Genomic DNA, 26,119 nt, shown 5'->3' on the forward strand with positions numbered 1-26,119 from the left:
TCAGTAACCAAAAACTAATCAAATGTAATAAGTTACATTACTTTGATTATGTAATTGAAATAGTTACATTACTTATTACATTTTAGATCGTTTTTTATCTGTAACTATTACATTTCCAAAGTAACCTTCCTAACCCTGCTTATACTTCCTGATTTGTATATGGACTGTTTTGGTGGATGTTGTTTTTATAATAATAAGATTTGCCCTGATGTTTTTTTGTGTCTTATATATTCTAATTGTTTCTCTATTTCTTTTATTCTGCTCTCTGATATTGACATAGAACAGGTATCAATATGCAACACCTACAATGAAAAACGAGTTTCATAGGGAAGTGAGAAAAAAATTATCAGGTGGAGGAAACAACCCGGGAATAGTTTTAGAATAATTCTAAAACAGAAAGAGAGGAAACACAGATGATAGTTCCTATTTGTTTGTGGGAGATATTTTATTTTGGTGGAGAAAGCAGCTTATATTTCTAATAGAGTCTCATCCCTCAGCCTCCCTGCACGGGGCCCATGTGGATGAGTATAATAGCTGTTAAGATGGGCTCCGGTGCGTCTTATCCGGTAGCCCATAATTCACAGCGTCTGTTTTGGTTGGTAAGCTTTAGACATCTTCCCATTGGAAGTTCACCGCATCACCGTGAGGGCGGACAGTGGTGTGGTCCACACAGCCTGTGTCAGGGGAGGCTGAGGGTGCCGCCTAAAAGCGTGCCTAGTTATTGGATACGTGTTTGTTGCTAGGGGCGTGGGTTGTGCCCTGAAATATTCGAGTTTTCCAGCTCTCACAGAGATTACATTTAGGAGGAGGAACAGCCGTCTCACCCGGACGAGGAAGAGATGTGCTGGGAACTACCTGCTCCATCCAAACCTGATGGAAACGGTGCCGCAGTGAACATAATCCGATAAACGCGTCTGTCCATCCTGTCTTCCGCTTCAGGACATCACCGTGGAGACAGAAGTCCGTACGGATAGTTAAAGGAGCGATGCAGAAATGCTGAGGTCACAGGAGCTGATTCAGATTAACACCCGGAACACCGGCTATTTATTTGCATCAATCAGAGCGCGGAGCCGATCGGTGTTTACAGAGGAAGACTGCTGCGCACTTTGTCGTCCCATGATGTGTCTTTGGATGGATTAGTGTGTGCCTGAAACATCCTGGCCCGTTTACTGTAGGCCATTGATTTGTCTGCAGACAGATTTTATGTGTTGGAGCGGGGATCTTATCCAGTGTGGAGGAAATTGTTTTCGTGAGGTCATAGCTTGAACTGGCAATGACATCAGGTTTAACTTGAATAGCTCTGTGTTGTACTGCAGCAAGGTGGACCGGGGGCTCGAAGTTGCAAGGAGCAATGCATCCCTCCTCCTCCGAGCGGGATATTGTGTGGGGATGCTCTGTGTCCTAAACACATCCGAGGCATAAGGCCAAATATCCTCAGCTGACGAACTGCGTCATTGCATGCGAGTGTTGCAGGTAGGCAGCAAACTCTCCCACCACGGGGAGAGGAGCATGCTCATCATCTTACTTACGCAATGTCGCCGGTAGTTTAACAATTTACCGGGGATGGATTCGGCGGAGTCGAGCAAAGATCCGCCACTGGGATCCACATTTTCCTCAGCACCTAATTTAGACTCGGACATTAATGCAAATGCCTTTAGGCCTATTTATGAGAACGGGGCAGACCACAATGTCAACATACAAAACGCAGCCCTGCGGGGAGCCAGTGACCCTAGCGCGTACCCCTCCACAGACTACAGGGGGCTGGTCCGCCAAAGGTTCATCCGGCGAAGTTTGTGGGTGTCAGACTCCGAGGAGCAGTCACTGGAGCCGCACGAGTGTGTCAACAGCATCCCGGTGGTCAACATCGACCTGCGCACGATCGTCGGTCGGAGTCGGACCCGTGTTCTGCAAGGAACCCGCCTGGGCCTCCAGGAGGGTTCAAGCACGAAGAGCCAGGTTGAGGTGAAGGACAGCGCCGCAGAGAGCGTGATTGCCGACGAGGATAAGATAGACAAGAGCGACGCCGAGCCCAAGGTAGAGGCTGTGCCCTCCGATGTCACAGGTAAAGCAGGAAGTGACGAGAACGAAGAGGAGCCCGGAATGAAGGCTGTGTCCACCTCACCCGGGGGGCGCTTCCTCAAGTTTGACATTGAGCTGGGCAGAGGCTCATTTAAGACGGTCTATAAAGGTCTTGACACCGATACTTGGGTCGAAGTGGCATGGTGTGAACTCCAGGTGGGTTCATTGATCACTCAAGTCCAACATTAATCATCCAATAATAAACCTGTTATCAAGGATCTATGGTATTGTTTGTGGTTGGCTTGTTTAGCAAACACCTGCCCAGTGTGCTGCTGTGTTACTGGATGGGTCTCCAGCAAACAGAGCACTGGTTCAATTACACTGTAACTTCATTCATCTGAAGTTGAAATAATTAGATAGGTCTAATAATAGTGATGTGATCATTTACTTGTAGGTTTTTGTACCAAATCATTTCCATAAAACTCAAAGGTGAAATATCATGTATCAACAGTCTGTTGCACTTTACAAATGAATAACCTTCCTAAATGAATATATCCAGGAGTGAATATGGATTTTGTCCATCTATTATGTGTAGGCTGTTATTGTCATAGCTATTCAGGGCATTTTTCTCCACAGTAGGTTCAGTCATGCATTTAAGGATTTACTTTCAGACACGTTATGACTAACATCTCAGCTTCAGGGTAAAATTGATCATTCAGTCACCAGTTACAGGCATTTCAGTTACGTCGTCCTGCATCTCACTCTGTGTGATGATTGCTCTCACCAGTGAAGCAAGTAAGGAAACATTGTTGTTACAGGGTGGATTGAAGAGATTGTCTGTCATATTGTATGTTGTGCTTTAATTTATGTGCTGTGCTTTATACCTACATGTTCTCATCGCAAAGTTGTGTGTCACCCAGGAGTTATTCACCTTCTATGGGCTCTAAACCTATTAAAAAAACAGAAAAGATTCAGGTATATTAGGTTTCAATGTAGTTTACAAAAACCCATAAGAAGTCAGCCATATACACTAAAATTTGAATTAAATTGAACTTGCACAACACAGCAAGTATTACCCATGTGCACTGTCTCATCAGGTGAACTGAATGCACAAGGTGATTGGTGACTGTTTAGAATTTTAAACAAGGATATAGCAGGAGTAACAACACTGTCATAACAGTGGCAGCTTGCTGTATCACTAATCTGTGTATGTGGTAATCTAATGATCAGTTTAAATGCTGTCCATGTGATATGCAGATTAGCCTGTAGACAGACCTGCAGTGGATGCCCTTTCAGGGCTCAAAATGTGTAAAGCTTTTGCAGTCTGTCCAGAGCAAATACCTGAGAACACTAAATTAAATTAAAGCTGACATAAAAATTTAAATTAAACAATTCATGAAGTAATAGTCTCCGATAAAATAGGGGCATAGCCATCTGTTTTCAGATAGAATATACTGTGGGCAGGTGCAGATGCTTGGATTCCAAAAGTCATCACCTCAGCATCCTTTTATGAACTTTTAATCTACATTCAATTGTCATAATGACAATAACGCTTGTGATTTCAGGCACAGCTCTGCAGAGTGACTTTATAGATTCAGTACAGCCTCAGATTGAGCAGAGCTGATTGTTTTTTATACTTGCTACTCTTGCAGAATCCAGATTCACCCTGTCAGGCTAATTCAACTCAATCAGGTTCAGTCAAATAAAATCACTATTACATTGTGCTTATGTACTCCTATATTGGCAACAGCACGTCTTGTTTTCTGTAAGGCAAGGCATGGAAATGAAGATTGGCTTCTGCTCTGTTTCGTAAATGTTAGCACTCTTATATACATTTAATGAGGTTCATTTGGATGTCATTCCATCCTTCTAGAAGTCCACAATGCCAGCCCCCAATTGAATGTGCAGGCAAGGGAGTAATTAATGCATTGTCTCCTGGTTACATCCCAGGATTAAGCCTCGGTTCTCTATTTTTGTCACTTGCATTGAATATTTCTCATATTGAGTAGTAATTCATTCAAATTCAGTTTTTCAAGTCTTCATTAGGTGCCTAAAGTGCGAGTTTTAGTATTTCTTGTCATCTGTCAAGAGAGAAACCAACTATTGATGGCATATCTACACACTACATTATTAAGTGCAGTTCAAAGGGAGACAGTATAATTTGTATGTGTAATGGAGGAGACACCTATGGAGACAGCTATGTTTTTTGTCAAGTGTATACAGTAGTATGTATTTGTGTCTGTGTGGCGTCTGAGCAGGCTCTGAAGGAGATCTAGTGATGATTCAACCATTCTGTCCCTGGAGGTGAGGCCTTGCCCTTTAGAGCCTCTGTGTCCACGTGCCTTGCTCACAAAAGCCTTAAATATTCAAAAATATTGTGCCTTTACTGTCTGTGTGCTCTGTGTGGTATTATGTGCAAGTGTGAGAATGAGACAGCAGAAAACACACTGTAGTGCTATACTGTAGACCCTCTTAGAGAGATATAAATCAGCCTGGAAGAGGAGCTGTTGCCTGGTGTTGATCAGACCAGACTGCTAGTCTTGTTACTTATTTATCCACTAAATGATGATCAAACATCTGCTGAGCAAGTTGTTTACTCAAAATTAGCAGATTACTCAACATGATTTAGTAAAATGCTAAACTACTCAACCAGTTTGAATTCTGCGTCTCACAGTTCCACATTACTATTTGTCTTGTTTGATCGCCCAGTGCTTGAATACTAAACATAAATTTATACCCCTGTGGTATTACCACACAGATGTGTCTGGAGAGTGAATCCTGCTGATGCAGCCCTCTGCAGCAAGAGAGAGAGAGAGAGAAAAAAGGAGAGAGGGAAAGGGTGGGTTCAGCTAAGGACAGTGTGTAAGATGTGTTGTATTTTATACACGGCAAACGAGAATTCTATATTTCCATTAGTTGCATGCTGCGTCCTTATCATTCCACGCACTATTAAACAAGTATCAGTGCTGCTAATGTATTTTTTTACACAGCCTTTTGTGTGCAAAATTACGTCTCAGTAAAGCAGATTCTGTGTTGTAAGTGCCACACCCTGCTTAAATCTCCTCACTGCTAAAAATCTTTAATAATCTGTACAGAAACCAAGAAGATTTGACAGTATAGACAATGAAGCAGAGTGTAATTTCTTTGTTCTTAATAAGAATCCGCACTACAAAGATAGGAGGCGTATTCTTCACAATGCTGCATGTAATCCAAGATGCATCAGGCTGCACACTGCATAGAGTGGGTCACTATGGGCTGTAAATGAAATATGATTACCCAGCATCAGTCAGTAATCAATGCCAAGAGATGTACAGTAGTTTACTGTGCATCCTGGACAATTGAAAAACCAAATGCACCATCATCGTTCTGATAATAATATATGTATATTAAGAAACCAAAAGCAAAAATCTGAAGGTCATGAAATGTAGTGTTTGCCGTGGTCAGGGTGGTCTTGGTTGTATCTGCCATGCTGACTGGAGATAAACAGAAATGTAGAAGATGTTCACTGTCAGCTGTTTTACTATTTATACAACAGTTCAGAGAAGGCCACGGCCCAAAATATTGATCCAGTATTTACGGATTCACTCAGGCTTGTGTACCCAAATAAAATAGAATAGAATAGAATAGATCTTTATTGTGATTATGAAAGTGCAAAATAAAAGCATTAATGATAGGATAAAAATATATATATATATATATATATATATATATATATATTCATACCAAGGACACACTTGACATACAACATGCCATTCAAGTTATTGCACAGTCAACCAGATTATTGCACAGTCAAACTATTTTTTTTCAAGCCTTCAATGCATTCAGCGACACTATTGCTCTCGGGTAAAAACTGTTCTTGAACCTGTTTGTCCTGCATTTTATTGACCTGTATCTTCTATGTACAAAGATATAAGATTTTAACTCTGAAGCATTGTTTAGCTACATCATATATAGTAGTTATTCTTGATGTTTGAACTTGCTAATAGAATGCAGTTTATTTCCAGCTTGCAGTAACATACTCCTCATTGTCCATTTCTGTTCCATTATTTACAAACAGCATGTTTCACACTTACAAATTAAAAATGCAGTTTTAAAAAAGATCTTTCATGACAGATATGTCTGTTCCTGAAATAGACATGCAACATATGTTGCATGTTTTATACACAGTGGCGATTTAAAAAAAAAAAAAAGAGTAAAATGGGTCAGACCCCCATGTTTGCCCACTCAAAATGCCAAGGTTGTGTTCACTCTAAACATGAACCGCAGGTAATTCTGGCAGAGCTTTGCTCCTGAAGCCACATCAGATGATTTAAATACGGTTGAAAAATGATTGTATCTCTTGTATTATCCTTTTATGTTTAAAGACTAATTGTCTTTCCCCATTTTCCCAAGGAACGAAAACTGTCCAAAGCTGAGAGGCAGAGGTTCAAAGAGGAGGCAGAGATGTTAAAAGCTCTTCAGCATCCCAACATTGTGCGATTTTATGACTTTTGGGAGTCCCCGGTGAAAGGGAAGAAGTGCATTGTTCTGGTGACAGAGCTAATGACCTCAGGGACCCTAAAAACGTGAGTTTTATATGAAAAAAACTTTTTCTATAATGATCTTTTTTATGGAAAGATATCTTGATAGGCCCCTCATCTCAGCTCATGTATACCATTTTACACCTTTGATTCTTAATGGAATTTAATTTACACTCACTGATCATTATATGGAGATTTTAGTGTCTTATTGCAGCTTCTAATAGTCAGTTTAAAACAACTTAACATTAATGACTGACAGACAGTCCACATCAAGTTTCTTACCAATTGAATGACACCATCATTACATTGGAGCTAATATGAGACTGTGTAGAGACTGCTGTATTATTTAGCAAATCAAAGATATTTTTTTAAAGAGTGCTTGTAGTGATTGTGATTATAGATTGTTCTTCTTGTTCAAAATGTAATGGAGTTTTTGGTATTTTTTACTTTCCCACAGGTATCTGAAGCGCTTTAAAGTGATGAAGCCTAAAGTTCTGAGGAGCTGGTGCAGACAGATTCTCAAAGGCCTCCACTTCCTCCACACAAGGACTCCTCCAATCATCCACAGAGACCTCAAATGTGACAACATCTTCATCACCGGTCCCACAGGCTCTGTCAAGATAGGAGACCTGGGCTTAGCAACCCTGAAGAGGGCCTCCTTCGCTAAAAGCGTCATAGGTTAGTCATCAGTTTTAACTTTATTTGTATAGCACTTTTACTTTACAAAACAATTCAGCTCCAACTGCTTTCAACAAAAGAAATGACATGCTTCATTTAAGAAAAACATAAAATCACTACAAAAACATGTACATAAGATGGAAAATATACCCCACTTGATAATATTGCTAATAAAAAGATACAGTGAAAATACAATAGATAGAACATGTGTTTCAGTGGTGATAATTTGAGAATGAATAAGGGAAAACACAGAAGGTATTACACCATGTGTACACAATCTATAAATGACACCTAGGTCTTTGAAGCCATAAACATAAAAAAATTCCTTTACTCAGCGGACACAGACTCACCACCAGACTTGATTATCTGAAATAAGCCTCTTTCAGCTTACCAAAGAACATCTTCCCATGGGTTTAACCTTACTGTGGGTCTTATCTGTGTCGGGCTATTACTGTGTGTTATTTTATTCAATTTTATAGACAGCCTTGCCGTCCAGGTGCACAATCTTGGTATCTCATTAAAAATCAGCATGGTGGCGCGCAGGTGGTCGAGTGGTTTAAAGGGCATGCCGTATACTCAGCCGACCCTGGTTCGAATCCCGATCGGAGGTCCTTTACTGCAAGTCGCACCCCCCTCTCTCTCCCATGTTTCCTGTCAGTCTACTGCCAAATAAAGGTGTCTATGCCAACAAAATGTTTAAAAAAAATCTGCATGATTTCCACTTGAAGAAAACTATAGTTTGGTCCAACAGCTCACAAAAATAGCTTTAAGGAATAATCAAATATCATCTGAAATTTGGTTAAAAAGTAGCCTCATTTTATTATGTTACATTTTTACTTTCCATTTCATCCCTCTTGTCTGTCATGCAAGTTATTTAAAAATTCAACTTATCCATCCCGGCATTGTGACTTAGCAGCTGTGTTGGATTTCAGTCCTTGACACTGGTATTGATCCCACTGAAATTGGATGAAACACTGATAACCACTCATGAGTTTAAAATGTATCACCCTGTCTTGAATTAATTCTCCAGGCACTCCAGAGTTCATGGCCCCAGAGATGTATGAGGAGCACTATGATGAGTCTGTGGATGTCTATGCCTTTGGGATGTGTATGCTGGAAATGGCCACTTCAGAGTACCCCTACTCTGAGTGTCAAAATGCTGCTCAGATCTACCGCAAAGTCACGAGTGTGAGTTCACATTCAGAGCTGTTAAACTCTGCTATATCTGTTCTACAGATAGAATTAAAAACATTTATGGACTCTCAGGATTTTCTACCACACATTCCTTCTTATCTATTATATCTTATGATTAAGCAGCAGCCAAAACACAGCCATTGGCATTATGCAGAAATATTTACCTAAAGTTTGCTAACATTAGCTAGCATTAGCCACCGTGAGCTACTGGTCATACCAGAGCAAGTTAGGCTGAATTAAGCAGCAGAATATTATGTTTCCTATGAATTCAAGTTTTCATTTGCAAGAAGAAGAATGTATATTTTCTCTGTCAAAAGTTACATAGTCTCGCTCAAAGTTTTATTGTTTAACATCTTTTATTTATACACCTCCAATATGTGTACTTTCAGTTACACAAACACAATTCCATGTGAGTACATAGCAGGCAGAAGGTGCACATTGATGAAACAAATAAGACAATTAAAGAAACAATCCTCACATGGAAGTTCACATCAAAGTTCCCCAACGATTCCCTTCATATTTCAGTTAATACAGCACAACAAATTATGTGAGAGCATTTCTATCATAACTACATATAGCATATTATGAGGTTATTTCATATATCATTTTGATAAAAAACATATTTACTAGCACATAACTGTTCAAAACATATTTACTTGTGTATTGTACCAAACATTCGGTATATAACATCCATATGGAAAAGGCTGCTTTTTCTGAGCATCTGACTTGGTGTGATGTGTTCTTGCTGCCTTGTTTTGCATTTTTGTTTGCCAGGGGGTGAAACCTGCCAGCTACAGTAAAGTAAGCGACCCAGAAATTAAGGAGATAATTGGAGAGTGTATCTGTCACAGATGCGAGGAAAGGTAAGTAGGCCAGGCATGGACAGTGTTTTTGGTTAATGATGCATGTGGCATGTAGGTAGTGGTTGATCCTTACTTTAACGCTTGTTTCTGTTCCTGCAGTATGACGTTAATACCAGTATTTAGCTTCAACACAGTGTCTGTGTGTTGTGCAGCATTGTTTTACTGCTGAGGTGACCTTTGTGGGGGTCAGTAGTTGGTGTTTTGTGTATTTCCTGCAGGTACTCCATCAAGGACCTCCTGAATCACGCATTCTTTGCAGAGGATACAGGCGTGAGGGTGGAGCTCAATGAAGAAGATGATGGGGAAAAAGTGTCCATCGCACTAAAACTGTGGGTCGAGGATCCTAAAAAGCTGAAGGGAAAGTACAAGGACACTGGTGCTATTGAATTTACCTTTGACTTGGTCAACGAGGTCCCAGAGGTTGTTGCCCAAGAAATGGTAAAAAAATATTCAGTTCCTGAAAGAATGGTTGAATTTGGTGAATATTACTAGACCATTTGGTGTTAACTTAGTAGTTAAGTTAGTATTGTTTTTTACAGTGGCCCAAAACCAGGCTTATTAGGTTTTCCAATGAAATTATCCTCTTTTTTTTTTACTGGTTTGGATGTTTCTGCTCTTGTTCAACCATAGCTTTTGTTTACTGGTCAAGCTGCCTGCTTATGTTGCCTGATCCTGACTGGCAAGCAGATGTCAAAAATAGCTCTAAATCAGTACACAAGGAATATTAAACTGCAGGTAACCATAGCAACAGTACATCAGCTTTGTGTAGTTGATTCTCATTGATAAAACAAATCCAATGGATGGTGATTTGAACACAACTTTTTTTTTTGCTTGTGATAATTTGCCACGATATATGCACAATAATACATGATGAGGTAGCAGAGATGCCTTCCCCTCATTGGTTGTTTTATTATATCCAGACACCCAGTTGTGGGTTATCTCTCTATTTAATCTACTATGTCTCTCTATTTAATCTACTATGTAATCTACTATGTAAATTAGTGGGAGTTACTGCCCCAAGCGGGGCAGTAACTCCCACTAATTTAATTACTTGTGATGGTCAGTGGTCATGTCTGTGATGATAGGCTTGAGTCATGTACTGTATTGATTGAAGCTAGAGCAAATGATCAGTTTATCTTTGCTCTTTCATGCGAACTTATGGGTCTAGGAAATGGCAGTTCTATGGGGAGAATGTAATATAGATTTATTGAATTATTGGGTAATCAAGCATCTTTCCTGTGCCTTGTAGGTGGAGTCAGGTTTTTTCCTGGATTGTGATGTGAAGGTAGTTGGGAAGTCAATCCGGGACCGTGTAGCTCTCATCAAATGGAGGAGGGAGCGGACTGTCTCATCAGGAAATGGTGAGGTAGCTGTGAAGAAGACACAGCCAAACCTTCTGCAGGTGCCTGGCACTGGTGTACCACAGGGAACTACATTAGCAACAACAGATTATGAAGACCAGGAGGTGGAGCAGCAGACCCTGATCTGTACCGTGCCCACTACCACATCTACCACATGTGAGAATCAGCAATTAGAAGCACATATGAACATATCATATGTCATTTAACCAAAGCATTAAATCCTACCTTTGTCAGATTTCACCAAGGTGAATGGTTCAATTTTTTTGTGAATGTAAGAAAGATATAGAGCAAAGGGACTACAGCATGTGAATAACACCTATTAGTCAGCAATGAGGCATCATCACCCATCTTTTCAATTTTAATGAGACACTACTTCACTGCCTCCTTCTTTCCCTCCTGTCCTTCCCCACTGTTTGTCCTTCCTGCAAAGGGCATTGGGTTGAATTCTAATGTTTTATACACTCTATTATTACAGCTGACGGTGGAGTGAGCTCCACCATGCAATTAGACGATCTAAACAATCAGCAAAACGGCTCCTACCAGTCCCTTCCAGAGCCCATTTCCACAGCTCAGATGGTCTACAGTCCTCCAGAACCTCAGCTGCACCAGGGCGCCTACCAGCAAGCCACAGCACAGGCCTCACATGACGTCTACACTCATGCATCCACGCAATTACACCAGGGAGCCTACCAACAAAACACAGGTCAGCTGCATCCTGGGGCCTGTCAACAACCTGCAGCACAACTGCACCAGGGGTCTTATCAGTCTCAAACAGTGAGTGCATACAATTATTTTTCTTCTGTTGTCTTTCTTAAAATTTTCAGTTTTCTTGTTTTTCTGAAATAACAAAATGTTTATTTACCTTTTTTTGGGGGGGAATGATATATCAGCGTCACTACAGTGATCCCTTTGTAGGCCAAGACAACCTGCTCGTCACTGAGGAGAACTCTGTGTGTTTTAGGCGTGGAAGCACCTCCCTGGTTGAGATGTTACGATGTAGGACCCACTCTCTCACTACCATAATGAATCCAAGCCCCTGTCTGTGTAACTCACAGCATTTGACTTCAACAAATAGCACAGAGAACCTAATGCATGCCACAGACAACCTATCCTCTGACTCTGCTCAGAATCGTTCAATGCCATCTCCTCTATTGGCCCACCATCAGCACTTTCATCATCATCATGACTCAGCAAGTCATTTAAATTCCTCTCTTCTTCTCCCAAATTTGCAACATCCCTCAGAGCTCCGCCTGAGTGTCCCACGCAATCCACAGCCCCACCGCCACTGCAAGGCATGCATGTCTCTCCTCCTGAGGGGCAGGACAAAGGGAGGCAGATCTTTGGGACACACACGTGTATGCTCTTTCTCTACATGCCCCCACGTGTTTACTCCGGGCTCTAAGCCAGGCTCATCCCCATCTCCTCGTCAGGCACGGTCTCCTTCAGTCACTCTACCTTCCCTTTTGACTTCACCCTCTTCCTCTTTGTCATCATCGAATAGTTATTCAAGCCTGGTGACATCACCTTCACATCCTTCCCCTGTTCTGCTCCGAAGGAGTTTTTATGAAGGTGGAGATCTCACCCTTCTTAACCACTGTCTGCATCACATTGTCAGCCGCAGAACAAGTTCCCCTTCCCTCTCAGAGAGGGGAGGCATCTGTCCCATGCACGACTGTGAGTATGGGGGAACTAGCTCCTCAGTAGCAGAGCACATAGACAAGAGCATGGATGTTCCTCTCATCTCGAGCCCAAATCCGGACAGGAAGCTGCTGTTGTCACCACATGACAACAAAGGCAGACCAGATCCACTGGTAGGTTAGAGAAGGAGGTTTCATGTAGGCTAAATACTGCCATAGCAGCAGCCTGCTGTATTTTTATGATCCTGCCAGCTGCTTCTCTCCTCTAGCCTTTCCATGATCATTGCAAAATGCAACAACCAGCTTCTGCTCCTGCTTAATCCACAAGGTTTTACTTCTGGTAATAACGCACAAAATCAATGTGCTAGCCCAGTGTATGGCATTAAAAATTATGGGTGGCTAACAATAGATTAATACTGAAACTTCCCTTTTCCGTTTCAGTTTTGATTATGGAACCTTGGCAACCACTAAAAAGTATCCCTCTCTACTCTGACTACCCCTGCTTTGATCATTTTAATCTTGAGCTTGATTTTGTCGCAGCAAAAATAAAAACATAAGCTTTTGTTACATCATGAGTCATACTACATTTTCCAGTAAATGTGGTGTCATTTATGTGTGTCTGACAGACAGTTTCTGCTCCAGCTACGCCAGCCTCTACTGCGCACCCAAGTAGACAGACAGCACAGAGCTTCCCAGCTGCAGCAACGCTACAGACGCAGCTTACTGCCCAGCCCATCCAGGAGCAGGTACTGCATGCACCCAACTGCGACAGGCCCTGGCAACAGCCGTAGTGAGACACAGGGAAAACAGAATTTGACTGGAAAACTTAACAAGTAATATACTGCAGCCCATGTAGAACTGTCTGACAAAGTCACTTACATATATGTCTCTTTGGATTGTTGGATGATCTAATGTGACTGGCTGAATGCTTAAAAGCTGGTCTATGTCCTCTTAGCATCCAAAATTGCTAATTCTATAGTGGGCATTTAATGTCAGCTTCTATAAGACTATTCCACTAATTTAGCACTGCACAGACTTAAGATGGATAACAAAGGATCAAAATTGATGCAGCAGAACTAGAGATATTGTCCTTTTTATTCTATTCATCTCTCTTGTCTACATTACCCACTGTGCAACTCAACTTGTTTAACTCAATTGCACAGATTTGGGAGTGTTCTGTTTGTAGCCTCAAGGAGGGATGAGGAGCGTTCTATAGAGGTCGAGTAACCTCACGTCTTTCTAACTCCACAGTCTCAGTTTTCTTTTCATCTTCAAACATGTAGTCTTCAGCCCCAACCAATGCAATTGATCAGACTTTGCATGAGGGCAACTATCTCTGAAGGCAAAAACGTCATATCTGTTTACATATACAGTAGTATTCCCAAAGACTTGTAAACTGACTTTGAAGTGTGAAAGCAGTGGAGTTCTTCTATAAATTATGCTAAGTCAACCAAAAATAAAGTAATGTGTAATTTGGTGACACCAGTATCCATAAGTGCATCTGATGTCCTTTTTTTAATGCTTCACCATTTATATATATATAAATGTAAAGTGTGTGTGTATGTGTGTGTGTGTGTGTGTGTGTGTGTGTGTGTGTGTGTGTGTCCTTCTTTTAGTGCCATGTCCAACCAGCTGTCCTGCACCAGGTAGAGCCATCATTTCTTCTATCTTACTGTGGTCAAACACCACAAACCACACAAAACAATTGACTCACCAGCCATGCAGCTCACTTTAACACAAGTGGAGTTTTTAGGGCAGATTGTATTGACAGTTTAATTCTGAATTAGTCTGCGTTCACATCACAGTGAAAGTTTAAAATAATTATGTTTGATTTCCTTCCTTAGCTGTTATCTGCTGACCAGCCTTCACCTCACCTGAGTCCTCCTGACTTATCTACCAGTTTTCCACAGTCAGTCTCCAGTGCTCCTCCTCCACTCCTGCCTCTGCAGATCAGCACACAGGTGCGTTATTTTAGAAAGACAGGATCAAACAAACGGTAGAGACAGAGTTTGGTTTAAACACCCTGCAAACTTTAATGTAGGTTATAGGGTTGAGTAATACATAAAGGGCCTGTGTGATCGATTTCTATAGACTGGTTGTCTTTGTTCGTTTTATATCATTTTCCCCTTTCTTTCCCAGTTTCCCCCACCCCATCCTGTTGGTCAAACAGGGGGCCACAAGCCCCCTCCCTTCTCCCCAGTTCCTCTGCCATCTGCCTACAGCAGCAGTGTCCCTCCTTTATCTAGCTCGTACTACTCACCGTCACCCCACCATCCCACCCTTCCTCTAATTCCTCATGCTGCCTTGCCCTCCATGCCTTCTCTTGGCACACCTCAGACCCCTCTGTCCACACCTCAACACATGCCCAGTGTGGCACTACCTGCTCCACTTCTTGCCATGGCCATGTCTTTTACTGTGCCACAGCAGCAGGGCGGCCCAACCACCTCTCAGCCAAACATTGTTAGCTTCCATTCTACCCATCCCTTACCTCTCTCCCAGGTACAACCCACCCCATACCCTGCCCCCCACCCTGAGCAGGAACTGGCTGAGCAGCCTGTCCAGGTGAATATTTGACTCAGTTCTCACTGTAATAGTTGGGTCATTGGTAATACTAAAGTTGGCATTGTGTCTAAACCTTTGATGCAATGCATGCAGGGCATGCATTAGGAGATTTAGAAGTGAACAATGTTTGTGTAAACTAATGAACAAATGTGCTATTTTTTCCCCAGGTACAGACGATTGCTCCACAGGGGAATTTGGGAGATGTTCAGCTTTTGGCTGCAGTTCACCCTGTCCTACCTGCAGTTCCTCTCTGGGGAAGTGGAGTGAATACAGAAACTACTGCACCTGGAACTGTAGCTCATACAGTTCTAGCCTCAGCCCCAGTCTCCGTCTCGGCTACTGTGCAAGTTGAAACTCAAGCCCCAGCACAAACTCCAGCTTTAGCCCTAGCACAAAAGCAAGCATCGGGCCTGGTGTCAACTCCAGCTTCAACTCTTGTTCCAGTCTCTGTGTCGGCTCATGTTCAAGCACCAGTCTCTGCATCAGGTTCCACTTTTGAACTTCCAAAAGTCTCATCTACAAACTCAGATGCTTCTTTACTCGTTGGTAATCCCCAACTGTCAGTCCCAGTTTTGGTCTCTGCCCCAATCTCTGTGATGCTGCCAGCCCAAGCTCAAGCTGCAGGCCCTGCTCTTGCATCAGCTCCTGTCGCAGTTTCAGTCCCAGCTCCGGCTCTGCATCCTGCTGGCATCCAGACAGCAGTCTCAATGTCTGAGTGTGCCAGCCTGGCCACAACTCAGCAAAACCTTGAGACAACATCTGCATTTAGCACCCTACAGCAAGAGCCCTGTGTAGAGGTAGGGATAAAGACAAAGTGAGAGCATATGTCATCCTGAAATATTTAGCTCTATTGTATATGCGCATTCTTGAAAACTTTGTTTATTGAACATTTTCTCTGCATCCCTGGGGTCTTACCAAGAAAAATTGAATGCAAACTAAATGAGTCTATCAGCTTATAGTAACATCACATTCATGTGATCACCTCATTTTTACACCAGTCTGTTTATCACTAAAATTATCTTCAATGTCAAAAACTAGGCACACATTAACATTAATCCTATATTATGTTATATAGCCCTGCAGTGAACTTTTCCAAGAAGTTCGAACTGTTTTCCACCTGCCTATTTTTCTATCTTCAGGATGTGGCTCAGGAGAAACCAGTATCATTACCCAGCCATGCCTATGACAGGTGTGTGTCCATTTTATACTGCTTTATAGCACATGTCTTTGTAATTGTGAGTAATGAAACTACAAGCAGGTCACTACAATAATATTTTTAACTTTTCTTTTTAGTCTTAACTCTGATGTGGCATCTGGTAAGGAAACAAGTGACGGCTATGACAGCTTGGCTAGTGGAGGAAAAGGGGATGGAAAACCCAGGAAACACCATCGCAAGTCTGCCCGTACGCGCTCTCGGCAAGAAAAGACTAGCAAACCCAAACTGAGTATGCTCAACGTGAGTCACATTATCATTTATGACAAAGTTAACACATTCTTAAAATACTCTTGATTCTAAAGTGTGATCCCTGCCCCAAAGGTTTGCAACACAGGTGATAAAATGGTTGAATGTCAGCTGGAGACTCACAATCACAAAATGGTGACATTCAAATTTGATCTGGATGGAGATGCTCCAGAGGAAATTGCCACTTACATGGTCAGTTCAACCATAGACTTTATCTGTTGGTTATATTTGTGCTTCCACATGATTTTCTCTTGTGGTATTGTTTAACATCATTAAAACTGTATGGCTACAGGTAGAGAATGGCTTCATCCTACCATTAGAGAAAGAGGTCTTCATTGACCAGTTAAAGGATATTGTGGATAAAGCTGAAGACATGCTGAATGAAGACGTTGAGGGTGAGAGGATGTCCACCTTGAGTTGTAGTCCCCAGCAATGCCAAATTTTCGAAGGGCCATTAGGAGAGGTAAGAAGGGGTTAGCAATGATTCACTAATACATATCACATTTTGTAAATAGATATAGACATGTCATACTCATAGACATGGACAGAGAGAAATAAATGCAGAGTAGCAAAATACGTATCATATTGACTTAGCTCACATCTGTCTGTCTTTCTATAGAGTCCACAGCCTGGAGCACCTCAGCCTGTCTATCAGCAGAATGGTAAAATGGTTAATAAATCCAAGCTTTATACATTGAATGTTAGTCATACAGTATTTACTTTGAAGCACACATTTTTTAATTGTTTGAAATATTTGTTTGCAGTTCTTCATACAGGAAAGAGATGGTTCATAATCTGCCCTGTAGAAGAGACTCCCACATCCAGCCAGGAGACCCCGTCTGATGGCACAACTACACAGTCTCCTGGGAGTTCAACCACCACCCAGCCTGCTGACAGTGGCACTGCAAGGCCATCTGTATCAAGAGGTGACTTTGTTTCTGCTAAGCAATTTCAGCATAAAATCTGACTGCTTCATGGAGCAATAGCACTATCTTGTGGCAACTGAAGGAAAACATCCTACAGTACACCTATTATGGGCAATTGTTGAAAGTCATCTTCATTTTTTTCTCCCACAGAAGATGGGTCATCCTCTACAATGTCTGGTGGAAGTGGAGGTTTCACCTATGACGTGTATGGATTCTGTAGCCCTCCAATCATGTCCAACACAGACCCTCTTACACTCTTGGCCACTCTGTCTCCCCCTGTGTCTGCTCCCCCAACCCTTCAGTCTGTAACATCAGTGGAGCCTGTTGGCAGCTCGTTACAGCCCAGTGTACATCAAGCCCAGCCAGCCAGAGCTCAAACTTTGCCTCCGTCATCCCCACATACCTCTTTCCAAATGAATGAGTCACAGGGATCCCCTTTGGGCTCCATCTCCCCAACCCATGCCGCTCAGCAGATGGCAGACTTTACATGTCCTGTTTCTATAGCGGAGGAAGTGCCCTGCTGCCCTCTGGTCATGCCCCTGTCTCTGGATGTGAGCTGTTCACAGGGCGGATCTCCCCTCACTCCTCTTCCACTCCAGGAAGCAAGTTCAACCAAAGAGCCTCTGTCTGTCTCTTACGCCTCTGCAGCGCGGAGCGAACGCCCTCAGCAGCCTGTGGTGCTCCACCAGCCTTTTTCCAGCGTTGGAGGGAACAAAGTGTCCTCACTACCCCAGAGCCCAGCGCCCTCCCAGCACGGTGCAGGGCCTGGTGAATCAGATGGTGAAGGACGGCTGAGCCGAGGGGGCTTTGTGGACAGCACCATAAAAACCCTAGATGAGAAACTGAGGAACTTGCTCTACCAGGAATATGCTCCCATGTATCCATCAGGCAGTGCTGCAGAGACACCAGGCTCTGGCACTGAGTACATTCAGTCTCCTCCTGGTCCAGACAGTGCCACAGGAGGGTCAGGAAACACGACCCCAGGGCCTATGGGGGAGGGACGCTACAGGGCAGGAGAACAGCTGGTCAGTACACTAAACAATAAGCCTAAGTAGTAACTTTTTAAATGCATTACTGATGTACACAAACCAAACAAGAGTAGAAAATGTTAATAATTTGTATTTACTTGTTGCTGAGCGTTAGTGTGTAAAAGATCTGTATAAATTGATCACAACATAATGCAATATATTAGAATTATCTACTTGCATGTATGGAGAGGAACCTCACATATACCATATTATTGCGATATCTTGCTATAAATTGTATTTATACAATGTATGTACTTTATATTCAGATATATGTCTGAATTCTACAGTACAATTTATTCCAAATATTTTGTTATATGATGTCGATATATTCTTGAATACATTCCAAATAGTTTAGTAACTGTGTGTGTGTGTGTGTGTGTGTGTGTGTGTGTGTGTGTGTGTGTGTTATCAGCAATCACAACCCTTTAAAGAAATATTAAAAGTAATGTAAACAGTTAATGGATTATGTTAAAGACTTTTCCTTTCTCTTATTTTGTTCATCTCTTATCCTGTCATCTAATTTAGCCTCAAATTCCAGAGAGAATGGATAGTTTGAGCACCCTCAGTGACTCAGCTGTGTGTGGTAAGTGCAGCACTCTCTAATCAATCTAACAAGACTGGCATTATTAACTTCTGACTAAATATATGTGTGACTGTTAGTTCATTACTGCCGTGCCATAGTGTTCACAGTTGTTAAAATGTTCCTGCAGCTACCCTGTCAAGAAGGCACGTTCCTCACTCTGCTTCCTGCTCTGGGACAAGAGGCCGATTCAAGGTACAAAGAGGAATGTTTTCTTCACATTTAAGGGCAAACTGGAATAAAGTCTAATTGTCTTTCATATTAGTTCAACTGCATTTGTTATGACCTATTCTTTGCTTTTTGGCAGATAATCTCTGTTCCTCCTGAAGTGGCCAACAGACGCGATGTGAAGCAAAGGAGCTGGAGCAGCGCTGCCTCACCAGCGCACCCTGCAGGTTACAGTGGGGACCATATTCAGGTGGAGGCCATGGCAGCCTCCACCACAATTGGCCGTTTCTCTGTGATTAGTACTGAAGATGACATTACACAGAGGACACGTTGCAGCCGCTACTCTGCCCCACCTGATTTCTACCTGGATACACCCCCTTCCACAGCCAAGCGGGGCTCCCTGCCTCGTGCTCTCACCTCAAATTCTGTCCCTGTGGACATCACCGTCCATGCTCGTTTCCTTTCCTCTGACTCTGGAGCTGAGAGCAGCCCAGCAAAGCTGGCTCCTGCCACCCCGTCTCAACATACTCGCTCTGAGCGTAGAGGAAGTGATCTCATGAAGAGGGCAGTTGCCTTCCTCCGTCGTTCGGGGCGCAGCAGCAGTGTACAGAGCTCTGACTCTCCAAGTAGGCATGGAGGGGTGCATGGCTCGGCCTATGCCAGCAGTGATAATGATTCAGAGATGGAGGACTCGGACATGAAGAAAGAACTACAGAGACTCAGGGAGAAGTAAGAATTGCACTTTGTTTACTTTTTGTCTTATCATGGTCTTTACATGAAAATGTTTTATCATTTAGGTTGTAAGTGACCAGTATATTTCTTCCATCCCTTCAGACACTTGAGGGAGATCTCTGAGCTGCAGGCACATCAGCGGGGGGAAGTGGAGCTGCTATATCGCCGGCTTGGCAAAGCCCCTCCTCCTGCCCTGGGCCTCTCACACATTGCACCACCTGCAGGTCGTAGAAAGAGGTCCAGCAAGCACAGGTTGAAGCCTGGCAAACTTCTCAGTCCTCTGGTTCAACAATTTAGAAATGTCAAAACTAAAACTAGTGACTCCAGCAGATCCAGTGAGAACCAGTTCAGAATCTTCAGTATAGCAGTTGAATATCTACAGCAAGAGTAAAGAGTATGTTATTCTCATGTTTGTTTGTGTGTTTGTATCCATCTGCTTGTATTTCTCTTAGCAGCTACAGGCACAAGTGAGCCTGCAGTGAGTTTAAATGGGTCTCCAGCCAAAGGGTCTTTCCCCACTCATGGCAGGGCACGTTCATGCACCAGCCACCTTCCCAGCTCAACCTCAGAGCCTGTGCAGACTCAGCCCTGTTCCCTCAAGGGCTCCTTGTCCTCTGATAATATTTACGCTGGGCTTCATGGAGACGGCACCGGCACGCAAGCTACACCTGGACAAGGTGAACCCCACAACACACAATAGAATCCAATAGCTTGGATAGACCTGCACGAGACAATGAATACACTTGTCAGCGGTGTTAAATAGAGTTTGGTATTTCAATATGTGCTCTTCTTACTCCTGTGTCTTCTTCCCTCTTTGGCTGTACTCTACAGGCTGGTCTAATTACCCTCAACCATCTGAGAGAGTGACCTATAAGTCGAGTAGCAAGCCACGAGCTAGATTTCTCAGTGGGCCTGTGTCTTTGTCTATCTGTTTGTATCAAATCTCTTCCCTCATAGCTTCACTTTTTGTTTTCCATATTTGTGTTTCTCTACTTTTAGCTCATTGATATCTATTTATATCTTTGCCAAATTGTTCCACAGCGCTGCTCCTCGTTGACTCTCCTTGCCGTGTCACTATCGCTTGTCTTTATGTTTTGTATTTTTTCTTGCACTGAAAGATATTGTTGTTTATTCAAACCACTTAAGACTGGAATGTGCTGATGATTAAATGTGTTAAAATTAAAGCTTATTTTAAAACCCTATTCCAAATCTGATTCAGAAATGTACACATGCAATAGAATTATCTGTCAACAAAAGAAAGAACACCAAGAGTACATTGTTTCAGAAGTCTGAGGTTTGGATAAGCAAGATTCAGCTTAATAGTAATGGTTCATCTCCGCTCTACCAATGTTTTGTGTTATTTATCCACCCTGGTTTATATATATTTATTGAGATCCACTTTGTAGTACCAAGCAATGAACGTCTGCATGGCCAGATGCACTCTACTAAATTTGTCATTTTTTTAATCCTCTCTCTCCTCTTTCTTATCTCTGTCTCCCTGTCTTCCTCTCTGCTGTACTTCACCATCACATCACACTGCACTCTGCTATGGCCCTCATCAGGGCAACCTGCATGATCTTTCTATTACTTTGTTTATCTGTTGTAAATTTGATTTTAGTTTGTTTCTTTGATTTGTTTCACTATCAGCAGCTTTGTTTTGCATTGCATACTGTTATTACACATTATTACCTGCTAATAGGAATGACATTTTGTGTAAAGTCTGCTTTTTCTCATAGGGGCAACACTAAAGCGACTATGTCTTGGCAAAGAGCGCGGCCACAGTATGGAGATTTACTTTGTCTCACTTTAATTATTCAAAATCCTGTTGTTTACACTAGTTTAATAAACATGGTGTGTGTGTGTGTGTGTGTGTGTGTGTGTTTGTTTGTGTGTGTGTGTCTGTGTGTGTCTGTGTGTCAATTTCAGGGTCTGGAGCTGGACCAGGGGCTTTCAATCAATCACAGCAGCCACCCAGTGGTGCCACACCTCCTCCTCATCAGTCAGTTATTGGACTGGCCCAAGCTCAAGCCAATAACAGCAACAATAAGAGAGGAACCAACACTGGTTCATCCATGAGTGTCAATGAAATCAATCTGCCGGAAGACTTGCAACGGCTGATGGATGACTGGGCCCAGGAGGTTCTTATAGTCACCCACAGACCGCGAACTAACTCTCTGAGTATCAGTGGACAGCAGCTTTGGGATCAGATGGTGCCTCGAACACATGGGCAACTTGCTACTGCTGCAGATGTGAGTTTTGTTTTAAAACTATGAATAATGTTTATGGCACAGCAGGATCATGGAAACATATCCTAAATAATCTGATTTTTAAAAAATGTGCAGTGGATTGATTAAAAAAGACACAATGTTGTAAATAATTAAATGCATATCAATTCATTCCAACAGTTTTCCATAGTTTTGCATATATCTGCAGTATTCATCCTTGCAGAGATTCCAGATCAGGACAAAACAATAGGCTTTAAGATTTTTAAGATTGACTAGAATTAAATAAAATGGCCAGTTCAACCAGGGAGTAATTTCTTACTCTTTTTTTATTTCAATAGTCCTGAAGAAGTAAAATTAGCCAGTAATTTCTAAGAGAACAAAAATAAGACTCAACAGCCATGCCAGACTTTGTGAGGCTTTTCTTAGAAACAGCAGTACTTTAACAGTTTATCCTGAGAGGGAAATTAATGTGTGCACCAAATTTCTTGCAATCAATCAGTAGTTAGAAATATTATTGAAGGCATTTCAATTGAAACCATGAATGTGAACCAACATCAGTAGGGTTTACCCTCTGGGTACCATGAATGTCCATAGCAAATTTTGTGCCGATCGATGGAGATCCGTCCATATTTAATATCTTGACCTGATGGCAGGGTTACAGAAGAGGTCAGGGGATTACCTGATGTAGTACTCTAAGGAAACTCTTGTACAAAATTTCATTCAGTCTGGTCCAAAGCATCAGACTTACCTACTGATAGTCAAACAGACCAACATTGCATCCGAAGAGCCAAAGCAGGGCTAAAAATCTGAGATCTGGGGACAGTGTAGTATATACGCATACCATTATGTGGCAGAAATACAGCACTTTTTCCTGTTTCCCTCCTCCATTAATCTTCTCTGGACATCTAAAATGTATTTTGCAACTTTCTGTTAGGGCCCTGACCCCCAGATTAGAATGAGAACATGAGAACAGTCAGCAAAAACACATACAATACACACAGAATTAATTTCACCCTCTGCCAATCTGTCGTGAGATGAACCTCTTAATATATATTAGCACATACTCACAACTGTTTGATTTCAATACTAGACCTTTGTGTAATTACCGTAATATGCTAATTGGGTGTGTTGCATATATGTATTTTATATTGTCGTAAAGTTAGATATCTCTTCCATTATACAATTCTTTAGGTATCATCATGGATAGCCACAGGTTCAGAAGGCTGCAGTTTTCCTCTGATGTGGCCTGACAGCTCTGCCTCAACAATGATGAACAGCCCTTCCACAGGACCCCATCCCAGTTATCACTCTCCTGCTCGTTTCAGGGCCTTGTCCTCACCTCTCTCCATTAACAACTGGCCTGGGTTGCTCTTCCCCTTTCCTTCAGGAGTCTTTGCCTTTCCTGCTGTGCCATTAGCCCAGGATGCTCCCAGCCCCATTCCAGCTCCATCATATCAGCCACCCCACCCCAAAGCGAGGACTCTCTAACCTTAGTAGCATTTTGTCTTCCAACTCTGTTACCAAAAACAAATCTCATTGTGGTCAATCTTATGTGCATATACTGTATATATTTAACCAGCATGTATTTAACCATATGTACATACTCGTCTCTGTTAATGAATTTTATGTTATTTGTTTCATTTGCATCAACATACCTCATATCTATATTACAGTACATTATCCTCGAGTGCAGTGTAATGGTAGTAGTACATACAAAAGATGTATAATTAGCCCATTCAGGCTTTAAAATGCTGATTTTTGTCACTGCTTATGTATGAATCTTACCTCTCATTGAATGTACATAATGTACTGTTCATCCATGCAGTGTTTATATAAATAGTTAACATTTGTGTTGCTCATATCACTCCTATATATAAGCTGCCGTGTGTATATATGAATTCTTGTTAGTCTGTACATAGCTCGTGTGTTTGTACAGATAACATTAGATAATCCATAGGTTGGTGCTGCAGTTATGTGTCTTAATGCAACACCTTATTAGCCACCATCATGCCGTCACTGTGAAGACTTGACATCCTGGTCACTAGGACCGGTTGCTTTACTCTGCTCTCTTAGTCGAAGGATAGGTTTCATTCCTCATTGATGATGAAATGCTTCCAGCACAAGCGCTTGAAATATCCTTAAGAGATTTGAATGAACTTGAACTTTATCTTCAGGTGGAAAAAAACACCTGTGAGAGTGCCTTGAATTGCAGTTTCAGTTTTCTGAAGAAAAACATTTAGATTCAAAGCAGACACTAGTTGTTCTATTTATGCTTTCACCTTCAAAGGTTAATTATGTGATTTGAATAATGAATAGCAAGAAAACATAATTAAACACTATAATCTGATTATATCGCAGTACATAAAATATCACAGATTGTGTCTGTGAATGTTCTCATTCGTCCAGATGATAGTTATCTCTGAGCAATTGAATCGAAAGCAATTGGACTTGTTATACGTCTATGAAGTCATTTCGCCTCTTATCCATGGGGCTTCATCAGTTCTTGTGTTGGCCTCTCATGACTCCAACAACTGTCGAATGGAGCATTACCCAAGCCATACCCTGGAGCACTAACAACCACTTGCCTGGCCTTGTGAACACCTCCAAAGAGGTTAAATACCTGGGTTTCTCCACCAGTTAGTCAGACTAGCTCAGACTGGTCAGTAATGCAAGAACTGATGAAACCCCGTGGATAAGAGGCCAATTGTCTTCATAGATTATAACAAGTCCAGTTGCTTTCGATTCAATTGCCTAGAGACCACAGATTGTAACAAAAATCCAAAAAAATCAAAATGTTATATTATACAGTATACATTTACTGTAGGTTTTTCCTTGTTCACTGAAGTCATTTTCTTATGAGATTGCTCCACCATCTGCACCACAGCCTGCATGAATACACTGTTATTCTGAATGTGCACAGGTCGATGTGGTGAGTTTCAGGAGGATGTTGTTAACAAACCGGCATTGAAACCACACGAAAAGGAGGGCTGAAGGACTCAACATATGAGTCAAAATCATAATCATCCCATACCTCTACTAATGCAGTCTGTAGCTTTACATATTGTTGCCTTTGTTGGTTTTAAGAGATTACTGTGTGGTTGGTTGTTTGGTAAATGTTGACGACATGGTGACGTAAGAGACGCACAAAGAATGTGAATTATTGAAAAGCAACAACTGTTTGACATGTTATTTGTATAATGCATAGGTTTTTCTAAGCTGTGTTTATTAGATGCTGGAAATGTCATTTGGCTCATACAGCAAATTGTATGTATTATGGCTGACTTAATTCAAAGATCTACAACAAATATCACACCATCACAGTTTCACTTGTTTTGATAGTACAACCTCAAAGACAACACTTTTGCTTTCATGATGAATTCTGGAGAAACATATCAATGATTTTAGTCAAGAAATAGTATGGTGAGTCAGACATTTCTTCCAATTATGTTTGCAGCATGTGTTGACAGCTGACTGACATGAACAAAAGAGTTGTCTTGATTTCTCTGTGAATCCCAACTTGTACTGTAGCATCTTCAATTTCCTGTTATAATTAAAGGGGTACCCTACTAATTTAGTGTAGCACTTCCATACAGTTTGGTGACAGATTAAGAAAAGAAAGGTCAAAATGCAGAGGCCCACTCCGTTTTAGTCCCTAGCATTGATCAAGCTCCAGAAACACTGGGAACTAAATTTCTTTAAGGTTATTTTTTCAAAATTTCTTCAGAAGGCATTAAAAAATAGTTTTCACAGACTGAGTAGTACTCCTGGATTGAACATGTGTAAAATGAGTGGAGTTCCCCTTCCATGTCTGCACAGTGTGACCCTATTTTGATATAAATTGAATATTTGTTTAAAGGCAGAATATCTTCCATGACATGTCGATGTTTTTCCTCTCTCTGTATAACATCGCAGCTATTTTCATCCTGCTTTACACAGTAACTCCTGTCTTAGATCTATTTGATGCTTGCAATGAAAGCTACGTGTATGATTGCTTTTGCCTGCTGTACCACCCCCACCCCTACCTTCCTGACCTGATCAGAAGTACTCTTTCACAAAAGCTGTACATACTTGAAGACAGAACGAATAAATTCATTTTCGCTTGACACTGTGAGTTCATGTACTTGTTTTTTCCCCACATTGAATGTTGAATATGTATCATATCTA

At 41.8% G+C, this 26,119-nt stretch overlaps 1 protein-coding gene across 1 annotated transcript; it reads left to right on the forward strand.

Moving 5' to 3' along the window:
- The first annotated feature begins 1,551 nt into the window (after window positions 1-1,551).
- wnk2 (WNK lysine deficient protein kinase 2) lies at window positions 1,552-23,805 on the forward strand. The gene is made up of 29 exons (XM_053315423.1): window positions 1,552-2,235; window positions 6,412-6,584; window positions 6,997-7,217; window positions 8,248-8,405; window positions 9,186-9,274; window positions 9,493-9,712; window positions 10,524-10,791; window positions 11,111-11,413; window positions 12,915-13,018; window positions 13,889-13,932; window positions 14,116-14,233; window positions 14,412-14,834; window positions 15,002-15,631; window positions 15,974-16,023; window positions 16,128-16,290; window positions 16,372-16,488; window positions 16,589-16,759; window positions 16,916-16,958; window positions 17,061-17,222; window positions 17,373-18,247; window positions 18,776-18,833; window positions 18,961-19,025; window positions 19,138-19,727; window positions 19,833-20,065; window positions 20,183-20,407; window positions 20,562-20,660; window positions 21,467-21,511; window positions 21,657-21,979; window positions 23,147-23,805. Exons 1-29 carry the CDS (start codon window positions 1,564-1,566, stop codon window positions 23,441-23,443), a joined length of 6,939 nt encoding a protein of 2,312 aa, XP_053171398.1. The 5' UTR covers window positions 1,552-1,563; the 3' UTR covers window positions 23,444-23,805.
- The last annotated feature ends 2,314 nt before the right edge of the window (window positions 23,806-26,119 follow it).

The sequence above is a fragment of the Scomber japonicus genome, chromosome 3 (assembly GCF_027409825.1).
Source record: "Scomber japonicus isolate fScoJap1 chromosome 3, fScoJap1.pri, whole genome shotgun sequence".
NCBI classification, from domain to species: domain Eukaryota; kingdom Metazoa; phylum Chordata; class Actinopteri; order Scombriformes; family Scombridae; genus Scomber; species Scomber japonicus.

Bases quoted from the DNA above. Each gene is read 5' to 3' on its own strand.
- wnk2 (XM_053315423.1), top strand. From the start codon at position 1,564: ATGGATTCGGCGGAGTCGAGCAAAGATCCGCCACTGGGATCCACATTT. The intron at 16,291-16,371 runs GTGAGTCACATT...CCTGCCCCAAAG, and splicing joins CCAAACTGAGTATGCTCAAC to GTTTGCAACACAGGTGATAA. The intron at 16,760-16,915 runs GTAAGAAGGGGT...GTCTTTCTATAG, and splicing joins TCGAAGGGCCATTAGGAGAG to AGTCCACAGCCTGGAGCACC.